The sequence below is a fragment of the Hyalella azteca genome, unplaced genomic scaffold (genome assembly GCF_000764305.2).
Source record: "Hyalella azteca isolate HAZT.00-mixed unplaced genomic scaffold, Hazt_2.0.2 contig12555, whole genome shotgun sequence".
Lineage (NCBI taxonomy): Eukaryota > Metazoa > Arthropoda > Malacostraca > Amphipoda > Hyalellidae > Hyalella > Hyalella azteca.
In genome coordinates this window covers 134,056-151,386 of record NW_025942510.1, presented here as the reverse complement: position 1 = coordinate 151,386, position 17,331 = coordinate 134,056, and the positions used below count along the sequence as shown (strand labels likewise).

General features: G+C 35.0%; 1 protein-coding gene across 15 annotated transcripts in view; it reads left to right on the top strand.

The window, feature by feature from the left end:
* The window catches only part of LOC108669542 (centrosomal protein of 290 kDa), a 124,802-nt gene that overhangs the window by 68,840 nt on the left and 38,631 nt on the right, over positions 1-17,331 (top strand). For 11 of the 15 annotated variants that reach the window (XR_007157012.1, XR_007157011.1, XM_047883299.1 and 8 more), the window contains exons 11-16: positions 3,472-3,671; positions 4,982-5,176; positions 5,930-5,978; positions 8,279-8,983; positions 10,379-11,044; positions 13,007-13,102. Coding sequence is in view for 13 of the 15 variants with exons in the window: in XM_047883299.1 (XP_047739255.1) it covers positions 3,472-3,671; positions 4,982-5,176; positions 5,930-5,978; positions 8,279-8,983; positions 10,379-11,044; positions 13,007-13,102 (1,911 nt within the window). In the remaining 2 variants the exon portion in view is untranslated. The remainder of the gene's footprint in view (positions 1-3,471; positions 3,672-4,981; positions 5,177-5,929; positions 5,979-8,278; positions 8,984-10,378; positions 11,045-13,006; positions 13,103-17,331) is intronic. The other 4 variants (XM_047883297.1, XM_047883298.1, XM_047883301.1 and 1 more) reach the window with 4 other exon arrangements.

Here is a 17,331-nt window from a genome sequence, read left to right as displayed (position 1 = left end):
CTAACAAATACATTGATTAAACCTTCTCCTATAACACAACTAATCAGGAGCAAAACCGAGCCCAACGTAATTAGAATTATTATCATTCGAGCGTTTCAAGTGTAAAATTCAACTATCGTTGTTCAACGAAATAAATTTTACAAAGCTGAAGCGATCGCAAAACCTGAGATTTCTTCGACTTCAATGGGTGGTGATGAACACCACTACGTTCATCACACAGCGAAGCAAAACATTTCTTAATCTCATTGCGACGATTTGGAACAGCAAGATCGGACCAGTGCGGGTTCGATACCCAGCTAGCAGTGAAAACTGTGATTGCTAAAATCGACGAAAGGCTAAACGTGGCTATCTATTCAACGCTGATATTCAAATATATAATTATTATTTTATTATTATTTTAAACTCTATGGAAAAGACTTGAATTTTCTCACAAATTTTTCAAGTTTAAAAGGGTCAAGTAAGATATATTGATTGAAACCCGAAACTCTTCCTCTAGCCGAAAGATGAATTTCGTCTAGAGAAAAATTCTCAGACATTTTTTCAGAAAAAGAAATTCTCAGCCCATTTTTATAAGGCAGTAGAAAGCAAATACCGGTCATAGAAAAGGCAATTACCGGTCATAGAAAAGTGGAATATGATAATTTGGACATGAAACTTTCCAGAGTTGAATTTTTGAATCAGAAAATCAAAGTTGAATCAAAATTATTGGAACCTGACCATAAGAATATCCGGAGGCAGAGAATAAAATGCTGACGCTAGAGGTGAGCGGCCTTTGCTGTGCAATAACCTGAAGCGTGTTTAATTTTAAAAAATATTTTTTAAATTTTGATTAGTTGTGAACTCACTGCCTGACCGCCTAAATAACTTATTAGTTTTGAAGAGCTACTCTTCTATACCTGTTAATATTATTTTAAATAGATAAATATAAAATTATAAGTATCCAGTTTACGTAAATATACCCAGTTTACAAAATATATTTTAGTCTAAAGTTCATCCTTTTAGAAAACTCACGTGAATGCCACTAACTGCATAAAACAAACTAGAGAAAAATCGTCAAGCATAAAATCATACGAAAAATTTTATTTTGCTACAATATTTTTTTGAATAGCGCCTGGCGAAACAATCTAGAGGATATCGCATCGCTAGTCCATATTTTTATGAAATTAAAACCCGTTAGTAAGTAAGTCGCCGCATTGATTTAAAAAAAAAATTAAAATTTTCCTACTTATTTTTGGAAAATACAGTCACTGCTTTAAGCTTCTCAATCATTGCCGAGACGTTGTGTCCACACTGTCGTGTAAAATCAAACTAAAATGTCTCAGTGTAGTTCTACCTTCAAGTATTTCTCCTCTTTGCGCTAATGTTAGTCGTACTGAAGAAATGTCATCTTCGAATTCCGTTCCGACACTCGTTAACGAAACATGAATTTCGATTCCTTAAATTTTATTGAAATTTAATTCAACGTCCAGAGATGTTGAGGTTATTCAGACATAAATAAGGTTTTATCGGGAATAAATAAGAATTGTACATGAAAAGTTTTTAATATTTAGGGAAATATCGAATGCGATAGAATGTAATTTTTTTAGGCGATACTACTATTGATTCATTTTTGAATCAATCAATAATGAATGAATCAATAATGAATGAACAAAAATGAATCAATCAATACTAATATTGATTGATTCATTTTTGAATGCGTGTTAACGCGTTGGGTTCGGTTTGCTCATGCGTAGAATGAATAATGTTTGAATAAAACCGAGTTTGTTGAGGCTTTTTTTTTTGTGAATTAACATGAATTAACATATGTCTGGATCTGAAAGTTCATACTCGAAAGATTCAAATGATTTTTTCAATAAGAAATAGTTTATCAGCCAATCTATAGCTTAAGCATAATTATTTTTCATGTGCTATCATGTTGAATTTTTCGACATTTCTTCAGCGTTAACAATAATATTAACAATAATAATTTTAGTCAAGTTAACTCAGCCGAAGAAACTAATTTTGCATGCATTTACTTTCTTTTTAAATTAAAATTTGTTGCTAATTATTTCGCTTTGTTGGTTATTTTTTATGTTCCATTATAGTTGTTTTTCGGCAATTGTATATACGAAATTTCTAATTATAAGCGACATTACCTACAGAAAGTATATATTTTTTCTTACATATGCTATTATTAATATTATATTAAAACAATTTTTCCTTCTATGAACTAACTTACTGCCGAAATATATAGGTGCCTAAACTATAAGTAATGTTTCACAAATTGTAGCTAATCTGTACCTATTTTAGATGCCGCCTAATGAGTTATGAATTAAACTATACATTGATATAGTCTAGTATTATAGTATTTATGGAACCATAGTTCATTGTGAAGTTCTATTCTCAAATCCTTGTATTTTAATAATTTCAAGTACACAAACTTGATCTCGTAGAACATAAAACTCTAATTTGACTCTCAATTCAAAAAGGAGAAAAAATTTCCTTTCTTTCCAAAATAAATTCAGATATACCAATTTGCAAATCAAATTTCAATGTTTATTCAAATCCTGTCATTCCAGTTGTGCAATGCTTCATTAAAATTCATGACTTATGATTATTCACAGTCATATTTAATTTAATATTCATTTAATTTACAGTCATATTTTTCTCCGTGATTAATTCACACGAGTTTACTACTCATGATCCCCGACAGAATGATTATTAATGTATAAATATTATTTATTCATTATTAATTTATATTAATAAGCAAATCATGTAAGTTACTCAATATTATACAATGATTCAATTATGTAATAACGCTGTAAGGCGGAGTTGCGGCTTGATTAAGATTAATGAATAATTATAATCATTCAATTTAAATAATATTATTTAATAACACAATAATATAATAACGTACAGGTAAGGCTGACACCATCCACAAGGCGGACCTTCGTCTCGATTAAGATTAATGAGTAATTAAACCATTCAATTTAATTAATATTATTTGATAATATAAAAATATAATAACGTACAGGTAAGGCAGACACTATCCACAAAGCGGAGTTTAGGCTTGATTAAAAATAAATAATTATAATCATTAATTAACATTAATGAATAATTATAATTATTCAATTTAATTAATATTATTTAATAATACAATGATATAATATCGTACAGGTAAAGCGGACACTATCCACAAGGCGGAGCTGCGTTTTGATTAACACTAATGAATAAGTATAATCATTCAATTTAATTAAAAATTTAATATTATTCATTAATACAATAATAAGGCATTAAATTTAATATTATTCATTAATACAATATAATAACGTACAGGTAAGGCGGACACCATCCACAAAGCGGAGTTTAGGCTTGATTAACATTAATTAATAATTATAATAATTCAATTTAATTAGAAATTTAATATTCATTAATACAATAATAAGGCATTAAATTTAATATTATTCATTAATACAATATAATAACGTACAGGTAAGGCGGACACCATCCACAAGGCGGACTTACGTCTGTCTGACATCTCGAACATGCTGAGCGGGGACTGGGTGGCTCTGGCCCGGGGTCTTGATGTCGGGGACTCTGACATCAACATCATCAAGTCCCAGTACCCAGACAACGATGCTCAGCAGGCGCTCGTTATGCTCAGACTCTGGATGCAGAGCGCAGGCAACAAGGTGAGCTGAGCATTAGTGCTCTGACTCTGGACTCAGAGCAGTGAATGAGTGCTCTGACTCTGGACTCGGAGTAGCGTATGAGTGCTCTGACTCTGGACTCTGAGTAGCGTATGAGTGCTCTGACTCTGGACTTGGAGTAGCGAATGAGTGCTCTGACTCTGGACTTGGAGTAGCGTATGAGTGCTCAGACTCTGGACTTGGAGTAGCGAATGAGTGCTCAGACTCTGGACTTGGAGTAGCGAATGAGTGCTCAGACTCTGGACTTGAAGTAGCGTATGAGTGCTCAGACTCTGGACTTGGAGTAGCGTATGAGTGCTCTGACTCTGGACTTGGAGTAGCGAATGAGTGCTCAGACTCTGGACTCGGAGTAGCGAATGAGTGCTCTGACTCTGGACTCAGAGTAGCGTATGAGTGCTCAGACTCTGGACTTGGAGTAGCGAATGAGTGCTCAGACTCTGGACTCGGAGTAGCGAATGAGTGCTCTGACTCTGGACTCGGAGTAGCGAATGAGTGCTCTGACTCTGGACTTGGAGTAGCGAATGAGTGCTCTGACTCTGGACTTGGAGTAGCGAATGAGTGCTCTGACTCTGGACTTGGAGTAGCGAATGAGTGCTCAGACTCTGGACTTGGAGTAGCGAATGAGTGCCTCAGACTCTGGGCTTGGAGTAGCGAATGAGTGCTCTGACTCTGGACTCAGAGTAGCGTATGAATGCTCAGACTCTGGACTTGGAGTAGCGTATGAGTGCTCTGACTCTGGACTCAGAGTAGCGTATGAGTGCTCTGACTCTGGACTTGGAGTAGAGAATGAGTGCTCAGACTCTCGACTCTGAGTAGCGTATGAGTGCTCTGACTCTGGACTTGGAGTAGCGAATGAGTGCTCTGACTCTGGACTTGGAGTAGCGTATGAGTGCTCTGACTCTGGACTTGGAGTAGCGAATGAGTGCTCTGACTCTGGACTCAGAGTGCTCAGAATTCTGAGCGTTAGCAGCAAATTAATCAAGTAATTTTCCTGAGACATGAAGGCTTTTGGCAGAAATAAAAGTAGTGCTCTGGCAGTAAGCCATTTGAATAAATTTTCTCTATGTTTTAACTTCTTATTCTTCATTAAAATGTCTTGACTTTTCATTATAATCAACTCTGGGTGTGTGACAGGCAACTGGCAACGCTCTAGAGCAAGCTCTGCGCCAGATCAACAGAGTTGACATAGTCAACAAATGCATCTTTTGAATAAATTCTCTCTATGTTTAACTTCTTATTCTTCATTAAAATGTCTTGACTTTTCATTATAATCAACTCTGGGTGTGTGGCAGGCAACTGGCAACGCTCTGGAGCAAGCTCTGCGCCAGATCAACAGAGTTGACATAGTCAACAAATGTATCTTCAACGTCGAGCCTGTCACCGACGACAAGGAGCGAGCTGTTGCCAAGGCTCAGATTGACTCTTCCGTCGTCGCCGACTCGCCCCAACTTGGCCGCCGAAAAGACGACCATGATCATGAGGACGTGGTAAGTGATGGGTATTTGGCCGCTGAAAAGACGACCATGGTCGCTGAAAAGACGGCCATGGTCGCCGAAAAGACGACCATGGTCGCCGAAAAGACGGCCATGGTCGCCGAAAAGACTGCCATGGTCGCCGAAAAGACGACCATGGCCACGAGGTCGTGGTAAGTAATGCGTCTCTGGCCGCCGAAAAGACGACCATGGCCAGCAGGACGGGGTAAGTAATGTGTATTTGGCCGCCGAAAAGACGACCATGGTCGCTGAAAAGACGACCATGGCCGCCGAAAAGACGATCATGGCCAGCAGGACGGGGTAACTAATGCGCCTTTGGCCGCCGAAAAGACGACCATGATCATCAGGACGTGGTAAGTAATGGGTCTTTGGCCGCCGAAAAGACGACCATGGCCAGCAGGACGTGGTAAGTAATGGGTCTTTGGTCGCCGAAAAGACGACCATGGCAGTGAGGATATGGTTACTAATGCATCTTTGGCCACCGAAAAAACGGCCCTAGCTATGAGAAAGGTGCAATTTATGCATCATGATATTTGATTATCGATTATCGTTCTTGTCGAAGGCGAAAGTGTTTCCGGAAAAAATATTTACAATTTAAATATGTAAAGATTGCTATTGTTTTCAACATTAATGTGTATATGAAATTTTGATAGAAATTACATTTTTTATTGATTTTCTTGAATTTGAATTTTAAAATTTTATGTCGAACGTAAATATATTTAAAACAGAACAATTTTTACGAAACAGGTGCCGGGCAGCGCTGTCGACGACGATCACAAGCAGACTACGTATCAGGGTAAGATTATTTATTATAACTTTATTTCCCTGGTGTGGTTATACATTGTAATTTTGAGGGATTCAAACGCGTAAATTAAACCCTCTTTTTTACTGTAAATTTAAAAAACTAGGCTCATACCTTTTTTTTCGGTTTTTTTTTTTGTAGACAAAAGTAGTCTACATTCAAGTTTATTCAAGTATAACTATCTTGAATAAACTAGGTTTTTACTTTCAGTTGTTTAATCAAATTTTGTGGTATTCAAACGCGTAAATTTAACCATTTTTTTCACTCTAACTTGAAAAAAACTAGGCCTATACCTTTATTTGTTCAACTGATTTTCAATCTGACTTGAATAAAGAAGGTTTTTACTTTCAGTTGTTTAATCCAATTTTGTGGGATTCAAACGCGTAAATTCAACCCTCTTTTTCACTGTAAATTGAAAAAAACTAGGCTCATACCTTTATTTTTTCAGTTTTTTAATCTGACTTGAATAAACAAGACCTATACTATCAGTTGTTCAATCCAGTTTTGTGGGATTCAAACGCGTAAATTTAACCCTCTTTTTTTAACTCTCACTTGAAAAAACTAGGCTCATACCTTTATTTTCCCTGTTTTTTAATCTGACTTGAATAAACAAGGCATATGTTTTCAGTTGTTCAATCAATTTTTTGGGAAAAGTGGAACTTTTTTTGGATTTTTTCGGTTTGCCCTCCATGTGAAAGATTGCAAACAATTATTTAATTACTTACAGAGTCGCTCTTTATTTTTTTTCCGTATATCGCGACAGGTGCATTTATTTGTACGATCTGGTTTGGAAACCTAATTATTTTCATTATTTAATCACAAGCGATATATTTCTTCCTTTAAGTTAGAAGGAAAATTCGAAAACTTGTGTTAAATCTGTTTTTTTTTTAATTTGTCGTAAAGGGTAATTAAGACATTTAATATTTTTTTCATATGCTCGTATTGAGTTTTCATCTGTTGACGAAGATATAGTTTTCAACTCTATTTCCATTCAACTCCTAGTATTTTCTTCATTTTAAAATTCAAGATTAATTTTTTTTCTACTCCGTATCTTAATGAAAACTCATGAGTTGACGTACGTACATGAGTGCTTATTATTCCCATCACATATTTATATATTTTCCTATTTCATTATATATCGCTGTCGTTTATTTTGTAATCAGCTCTACATTAATAATCTATACAATGAAATGGCAATCCCGGTAATTTGAATTATTCGTGAATTGTAAAAGCGTTATGATCAAATTGGGCATTTAAAAGAAGTGGTTACCATGGTAACTATCCCATAAACTTTCTTTTTTTTTTATTTGGAGAAAGTTGCCTTCCACGAGACCATCCTTTTTCTATTCAAATTGGAGTGACAAATACATCAGGATATACTTCACTGAAGCATATCTTCAAGCTTCCTTTACGAACATCATAACTATTCATATTAATTATTATTAATTATTTATTATTTATAAATAACTAATTAACTATTAATTATTTTTCTTTGCCATACTTGAACGTTAGTAACATCGCGTAAGTTTACAAGACTTGCCATTTTGTTGAGCTTCGACTTGGCAGATTTTTGGGGATTTGAGGACTTACAAATAAATTGTTTTCGCATATGTGGAGAATAAACTCGGTTGTAAAAAATATATTAATATTAAATGAATACTCACGCGCTCTTAGCTGTGAATTGCTTCAACAGTTTTACACACAAAATACAAGTGTAAATAATAATGTCTTCAAAATTACTTTTGAGTGGTAAACATTCCATCAGATTATATCCAATGGACAAGCTTCCACTAAACTAATTTTGTTATTATTTTGAGCTCATTTCGATTGAAGTCAATCCTAAATACTAAATGTATTTACTACTAAAATTCTATTGTCACATCTTAATGTGTAAATCCGAAATATGGCTCTGAGTTATAGAATCAGTTAGAACGGGACATTTTTCTGAATGAATACATAAGAAAAGACCACGTATACTATTTTATGAATCCATCATTTGCTTCAGAGTCGCTAAAATCGGAGATTTTCAGAAAAAAATCTTAGTAGTGCCTTCGATGCAATCAATTAAATCGCTTTCTATTCTGGGTTCGACACTCCTTCCTGTAAACCGAAATCCCGAAATTCAAATAATTCTCTCCCCAAATTTTCGGTCAGGCTTTATTCATGGCTCTAAAACTTCGAAAAAAATAGGAAATTTTCATATAAGCTATGAAACCGCTGGCAGTTTCAAAAAATAATCTTTGTACTAATTTTCGTAGTGGCATCCATGTGATTCCCTAACTTCCCCACTCTAGGGAAAGAACCAGCTTCCGACCTCTCGCCCACGTACGAAAGCGAAGAGAAAAAGTACGCGGCCGAAGAGAAAGTTTTCCCTGCCGAACCAAAAACCGTTCAGTCCGGCATATCACAAGACCTAGTGGACGAATTCCTTAAAGATACAGAGGGAGAGTTTGATCAAAAGTTCCATAAGATCGTCCACGCTCCGGTTACCGAAAAAGTCCCAGAAGAATACGCTGGTAAGGAAGTCGTTGAAGAAGAGTTCGTCAAAACTATCGTGTCCAAAGTCAGAGAAGAACCAGAAGATGAGACCGTTACCACCACGACGATTGTTCGAGACGGAGATGCCATCACTAAAACTACTGTTACTAAAACCGTAGTTGAGTCTTCAGATGAACCTTCTTCGTTTCTCAGAGATTCTGAACAAGTCGTGACGAAGCGAACTTTCGATGACGGAAGCCAGTCAATCATTACGACCAAGACCACAGAACGGAGGTCTTTCATCGTAGACGACGACGACGCTTCGGCTGTCAAAGAAAAGATTGTCCTGGAACAGCGAAAAGATGCACAAATATTTGATGAACAAATGAAGAAGTTGAGTCCTTCCGATCCTAGTGCCAAGTCCGACATGCTCCAAAAACTTGGAGAGGAACTTGGCAAACTTGATGACCGACTTGAAGAAACTTTCAAGGAGAAAAGAAAAGCTGCACAGCCCGATGAAGGTAATAATAATTTACTTAATTTAATTTGCACGGTCGTTATAGCATCGTTATTGGGTAAATTGGACTGCAGTCTTCGATATCGATGATTAAATTTGCTCGAATTTACCACTTAGTGAGTAAATTAGGACGTAATAAAGTAGCATTCACGCGACACGCATGACCTCTCACGTTACTTTCTGGGCCATGAGCCTTGATAATTCGGCTGCTATTTCACTTACCTTTATTATTATTATTATTATTATTATTATTATTATTATTATTATTCACTAAGAATAATAAATAAATAATTCATGTATTGTTCACTCAGAAAATGGATCAGTTTTGTGCAAAAAGTGCTACACTTTCTGTATGTTGCACTGACACGTATACTTTTCCGGGCCAAATTAGGTCAAGCCCACAGTAGGGTAAAAAGTGTATCACTTTTTGAACAATTTCTCATTCATTTCTCTGAGTGTCTTGAGTACCAGGATGAGAATTATTGACCACTTCATCGATGTAGTTTTATTGTGATGATTTGCTTTCCGCAAGCATTTGCCATGGCGATATTGTGTTGACTTCTGCAATCATCACTCATAATGATATGGGGCTTATAGTCGGCTATCTTCGATTTTCTTATGACAGAAATAGTCACAAACAATCTCCAATTAATATGGACTCCAATTAATGTGGATCTCCAATTAATATGGATCTCCAATTAATATGGATCTCCAATTAATATGGATCTCCAATTAATATAAATCTCCAATTAATATGAGTCTCCAATTAATACGGATCTCCAATTAACATGGATTAATATGGATCTCCAATTAATATGGATTTCCAATTAAAATGGATTATTATGGATCTCCAATTAATACGGATCACCAATTAATATGGATTCTCGAATCACTTCATGTTTTATGTGCACCGACGTATCTTTGCACAGACAGGAATGAAGTGTAGCACTTCTCGATGGCATACGTTGATAAGTTTCACTTTGGGTTGCATGAGGCCAATAACCAGTCTGCATGAGGTTTAAATCAATAAGCAATTTTTCGTATTAAATCGTGTACTTTGTTTAAAAATTTACGTTAATGAGTTGTAAAACTTTGCACAATGCCAGCGCATCCATCGTAGAAGTAGATGGGTATATCTCGGGTTAGTTTGTGCTCTGAGCAACTCCGTAGAATCTATTGGTTGAACTCAATTGTTTAAGATTCATTGCAATAAGCATGTTTGCACATTAGAACATTTCCCGCCAATTCGGTTTAGAATCTGGGCAATCTGGTAAAGTTCTTTGTGTCTGCAAAGGTCAGCAAAAAACTGCGTTATCATGGCTGTCCCCATTCTCAATGGGTTTCAACATAATTTATCAAATTGATTTCTGTTAAGTTCTGCTTCTGTTGGTTGGTACAGAAGTCGTTGCGGCAGCTGATCGACACTCAGTTCAGGAAGATGACTTCAAAGTCTTGCCCCGAAATCAAGGAGGTGCAGCAGCAACTTTTTATCAGATCGTCGACACTCCTCCTGCATCGCGCAAACTAGCTGATACCGCACAGTCTGGAGGTCTTGAAGACGTATCAATTTCGGAGGCTAGTCCAACATCAACGATTCCATCTGAAGTCGCTGATTTTGCGCCGATATCCATGGAAAAATCTGAAGTCGTACCGTTGCTTGTCGAAACTAGTGAAGTCGAACAACCTATCACCGAAGTTGTTGCTGCTGAGACAGCTGAAGATGATCTCAAAGCCACTGAAACTGCACAACAGATTACCGAAACTGATGCTTCTGAAACTGCTGAAGAAGATCTCAAAGCCACTGAAACTGCACAACCGATTACTGAAGCTGATGCTTCTGAAACGACTGGAGTGGATCTCAAACCCACTGAAACTGCACAACCTATTTCAAGTACAATTGAAACGGAATCAAAAATTCCACTCGAAACAAATACAACACTCGCCACATCTGAGACCACCGAAGAAACTCCCGACGGAGGCTCTATTCACACTGTAACCACTACCACTGTAACATCAACTTCGACCAATGTTCCCGCTACCGAAGAAATGTTCGAAAACATCCCAGGTACTTTAATCGGATGCGTCTCGCGATTATGCCTGTGACTGTGATGCGGCTTTATATGTTCCTGTCCGTTGGGTATAGAAAAGTTACCCTGTAACTAGTTCTGCTCAGCTGACAAGTTATTGCTTAGCATTAAACCTAACTCTTGTGATGATCTTATTTAAACCCTGATGCTTACTATATTGATTAATTGCCTTAATGTGATTACGTACTCAAAGCCTGGTTAAAATTGCATTGAATTTTTTTGCCTGGATTTGATAGCAAAAGCTTCGTGTGCGCGATGCATGCAATACGTGTTGCTGTGTTTTACAATTAGTGCTGTATAGTGCTTTAATAGTTTGTCTTATATTAAGTGCATATTGTGTCAATTAATAATATCGACTTAATTCACCTACGGTCGATTTATGTTTGATTGCTTGTGCTATGTGCATTTCTAGCCAATTAATAGTAATAAACTTTGTGCAATATGCATGTCTTGCCGATTAATTGTAATAAACAATTAACAATTTAATTGTACAATTAAATTAAAACAATTTAATTGTAATAAACCAACTGTACAGTCGCTTTATATTTATTTGCTTAGGCATGTCGTGTTGATTATTAATATTATGTTACATCTACGGTCGTTTCATGTTTAATGTTGCTCGGCCATAGCTGTACCCAGATTTCTATAAGTATTAGAAATTTTCATTTGGTAATTGGTAACATTGGTGATGTTAATTGATGATTAGAATAATTCGTGAGATATTCTTCTGAAATCGTGAATTCATTATTCCAATTCGGTGATATATTTATTTGTTAGGTACTTAAAATAATAATTTGAATAGGAAGAATTTTTTTCAATTGTTACTTAAATGACCATCTGAAAAAGACCAGATTGGTTCTTTGAAAACTGAATTTCTGTTACAATTTCAAAAATATTAACCGATATCATTATAAATGATATCTGTTATACGCGCACAATTCAAATTACCTATCGATGCTGAAATCAACCATGTGAAATATCATCAAATTAAATTACGGCTGTAGTCTCATTCAGATAATTCATTTAATACTAATTCATTTGCATGTTGTATGAACTAGAAAGTTTCTTAACACTGAGACTCGTGCCAAGAAGCCATGTCTCGCTCTCGCCATAATAGCATTAGCGCATTGAGGCCAACGTTGTTATATATAAAGAACGGAACATAAAAACTGTCCGGGTTTGGCTTCTTCTGGAAACTATGAAGAGTTGGACAGACTATTTTTTATGATGTTGTTGTTTTTTATGTTGTTGTTGTTTTTTATATCTTAAAATTCATTATTCATTTTGTATTCATTTTATTTTATTTTTTATGTAGTTGCTTTTTACAATTTCTTAATTGTATTAATTTTTTATCGTATTTATTAATGTCTCGTTTTTTTATCTATTTTTTTTATATTTTGATTTGATAATTTAATCAATTACTGTTATTTAGTGAGAATTTGTTATATGCAATGTAATCTGATTTTTGTTATTTAATGATTAAAAAACGATCACGACTCTTAAAAAAATCTACAAAATAAAATGGAGATTTGTATTTTCATCATATCAGAAAAACCTGCGATTCTCCCTGCATATTTTGAATCGTAAGAAAATATTGAAAGCTATCCACGTGTTAAACATCTTTTGAACGTTTATTAACAGTTAAAATAAAGCGGGATTGAATTCTGCATCTTTGCTTTATGCCAATCGATGAAATTTCATAAGGGTAAAATTTCGGAAAATAAAGCGAAAAAAAATTCAAAATTTCTTAGGGGTAACTTTGAAAGACTGAGATTACGGTGAGACTGAGATCAACGTAAAACATCAATAATCTAAGAAATAAATTTATAATTTGATGATTATTAATATCTTAGAAACACGATTATTAATAATTTGATGATTATTAATATTAATATTAATTGATATATAATATCAATAATTTTTTGTATGTTTTTGGACAGACGAGTTCACTCAGACATCTGAGAAGATCGCTGACGTGCCTCGAGCTGACATCGCCACATCTCTGACTACTGCTGACACTGCTGTTCTGCCTCATGGTGAGTGCTGCTGACACTGCTGCTCTGCCTCATGGTGAGTGCTGCTGACACTGCTGCTCTGCCTCATGGTGAGTGCTGCTGACACTGCTGCTCTGCCTCTGCTCTGCCTCATGGTGAGTGCTGCTGACACTGCCTCATGGTGAGTCATTGTACTGTGCGTCATAATCTCTTTCACTATTCAGTTCCTAAAGATCCTTTTTCTTTTAAATTCATCTTTTTTTCGTTCGTATTATTCATCTTTTGCAGTTTCGTTGCTGAAATTTCGTGTTTCGTTCCTGTGCCTCGCAGATAAAGAACAGTTTGTATTCTAAACTTCAGGACTATAACAATAACTACTCCCTATTTTCCGCTCCCTAGAAACATAACAATTACACCTAAATTTTTGACAACGTATTGACGACATTTATTTTTACGGAATAAATGCAATCCGTAACAATAGAGAAATAATGAAAAAACTTCGGTTTTGTTGGATGGTACTGACCACCTCAGTGTTTTTAATGCTGGGTGGAATGAAAAAATTAAGGGAATGAGTATTTTTTTGTGGAAAAATTATGACATAATCTCTAAATTAATTAGCAAAAATATTAAATATTACTCGTGAATTTTTAAAGGCCTTTTTTTGTGCAAATAGAAGATTAATGTATATTTGTCTTCCAGTGGCAAATAGTTTCGTAAGGATTAGTCGCGATAGTAAAGATGCGATCCGATCGAGAGAAATCTACACCTTTGAAATAAATCTAGTGTTAATATAAATCTATAAAAATTTGTTACCCTAAAAAGTTACCCAGTTTGAGCAATGGTGTAGATCAAGAACGGGTTCACATCGTATGTTCGAGTAATTTTTGTACGTGGGAACAAATAACAAAGGACTATGAAGCAGGTTCACGACATGGGTTCGAGTTTTCCGTACGTAGAGACAAATTACGAAGGATTATGAATCAGAGCTGACGACTTGAATGGATTAGCACGACATGCTTTCCCTGTGAACGCGGAGGGCTTCTCCGCGACAGGCGTGCAGTTAAAGTTAGTGTCTGCTACTGCGAGGATCTGGTCGCTGGTGTTGTTGCTGCGTCTATTATGTTGACCAAATTTATAGGAAGACTGCTTTTCATCAAGACATTTTCTTCAATAACCTCTACATTGACATTTCTACAAAAATTGTTCTAGTATTTTAATTTTCCACAATAAAAAAATTTGCAATCGAGGGATCTCAATTATCTGGTCACTGGTGTTGTTTCTGCGTCTATTATGTTGATCAAATTTATGGGAAGACTGTCAGCTTTTCATCAAGATATTTTCTTCAATAACCTCTACATATGACATTTTCTACAAAAAAATATTCTACTATTTAATTTTCCACAACAAAAAAATTCGCAAACTAGGTATCTCAATTATCAGATTTTCTTCAATAACCTCTACATTGACATTTTCTACAAAAAAGAAATATTCTACTCTTTTTATTTTATACAATCAAAAAAATTTGCAATCGAGGGATCTCAATTATCAGGTCGCTGGTGTTGTTACTTCGTCCATTATGTTGATCATATTTATGGGAAGTCAGCTTTTCATCAAGACATTTTCTTCAATAACCTCTACATTGACATTTTCTACAAATAATTATTCTATTTTAATTTTCCCCAAATAAAAAAATCGCAAACGAAGGATCTTAATTGTCGGCAAACTTATTTTATTTAGTTCCACTTGAAGCTCAGTTAATTACAGAGGAATTAATTTTTTCTATTAAAACTCTTTCTTGCTTAGAATTAACTGAAGCTTTGTGATTATAGAATATTTTCTTGAACTCTGCCACAAAAAAAATTATTTAGGACAAATTGTACTTTTAGATCGATTTTCAACCCTCCTGCATTGTAATTAACAAGAATATCTTCGTTTAAATGTTTGAAGCGCTCTGCTTACTATTATGAGACACTTTTTTAGATTACTTGTTTCTTATAACTTATTACACGAATCAAGTGATAAGTCAATTTTACCCGTTCTCATCCTATCTCGTTTCTATTTATTTTCCGCTCGCTATTAAACTTATTTGTAACGCGCTCTCGACGTTCGTTTGCATCTGAAGCCTCGACAACTGCTTTATAAAATAACTGATAAATTAAACAGATTGTAAATAGCCCGTATCTTGATGTACAACTCATGCTAAAGCTCACTAGTAAAAATTATCACAATTTTCTAGACACTAATGGGCCTCCAAGAATGTGTTCTTGCTTAATTTCCAGCCATAAGTATTGCGATGCGGACACATTCTTTTTTGTTGATATTTGACGGGGATAGAAACCCGGAGACATCCGATTTCGAAATCGAGTCTCACTTAGGGTTTTTTCCTCTTATGAGCACCCCTTTAGCGTTTTTTAGTATACTGCTTATTCGATTCTTTCAATTTCGTAGTCCCTTTTATGCTTATTATAATATGTTCCTTCTTATGACACTTTAGAAGTTAAATTTTATTCTTCCAATTTCGTAGTTTCTATTATGCTTATTATTATATATTCCTTTGTATGACACTTTAAAAGTTACATTTTATTCTTCCAATTTCGTAGTTTCTATTATGCTTATTATAATATATTCAATTGTATGACACTTTAGAAGTCGTAGTTTCTACAGGGAAAGGTAAGTAATTTTAAGTTAAAGTTAATTCCGGTCACCATGACGACAGGTCCCAAGCTACTGGACAACTTTGCGTGGTGAGAACAAATCTGTTGTGTATAACAATTGCTGTCGTTGTGCTTTATTGTGCATTATTTTATAAGCGAATGTTTAATTTTTTGTGAGACAATTGTTCAGATAACTCAACAATATTTATTTCTTATCAAGTATATTTATGTCTTATCTTCCTCATGGAGATGTAGAGGTACTCACCGACTCACTTTTGATTATTAATAATTTATATTGTTGATTATTAAACGCTATTTTGAGTGAAGTCAAGCTAAATTTGGTTTGTTAATCAAATCAATAATCAATATCCTTTAAGTTTTAAATAATTAGAATTAATATGAGGAGCATTTGATATCAAGTTCATTGATCACAATAAACTGAAAACTTTTAATTTATGAAGTTAAGTCGTTAGTTCTTCATAAAATGTCGTTAAAATAGACGGAAGTTCATGCTGCTTTAGGATCAAGTGGTTTCGCTCGACTTCCACGACTGGCGTCGGCATGAAAGTCTTGCAGTTTTTATTAATAGAGCTAATTTAATCGAATAATTGAATACTTCATCATATCCGTTTCTCACGGTTCTGTTTGAAATATTAAAATACAACCGGTGATTTTGGTTATTATACATATTATAATTTATATAATTATACAGTCATTTAATCTAAATTACCAAAATCAATATGTTAACATTGATGCCGTTGATGGTTTGCCGTTAACAAAATTAGGCTCGTTTATTTTCAATATTAAATCCAATTGGTAAGCAATTCTAAATTCATTTTTATCCCACATCATTTCGAGTATTAGGCCTTTTTTAATGTAAAATCAACTGTGCAGAAAATACTGTACAATATTATAGCTCGACAGGCAATCGGATTTGCACAAACTTTTCAACATCATTATTTTTTTCTTAGTTTATTGCCAATTTCTGGCATTAATGCATGCAAAATTTGATATTTGTAACTATTCATATGCTAGCGTCGTCATGCTGAAACAAACCTTCCGTCTCTGCCCGCTATTCAAAATTTCCCCCATTTTTTCGCGAACCAAAAGCCTTCCGTCTCTGTCCGCTATTCAAAATATCCTCCTATTTTATGGCGAACCAAAACCTTTCGTCTCTGTCCACCATTCAAAATATTCCACAATTTTATGGCGAACCAAAACCTTCCGTCTCTGACCGCCATTCAAAATATCCTCTTTTAAGGCGAACCAAAACCTTTCGTCTCTGTCCACCATTCAAAATATTTTCTACAATTTTATGGCGAACCAAAAACCTTTCGTCTTTGCCCGCTATTCAAAATATTCCCCCATTTTATGACAAACCAAAGCCTTTCGTCTTTACCTGCCATTCGAATATTCGAATTTTCCCTCCCTCCTCCCTCTTTCTGTTACAACTCGTTCGTACCCTATGACCTTTCCCATTCGGGTAAGCCGCAGGTCCCTTTCTAAAATATTCTATTTGCTGTAATAACTAGTTCACATATTTACCTCATATCAATCGTTTCTCCGTTAGTGTAAATAATCTATGGAAGCACTTTATTATGAGAATAAATAGTGGGA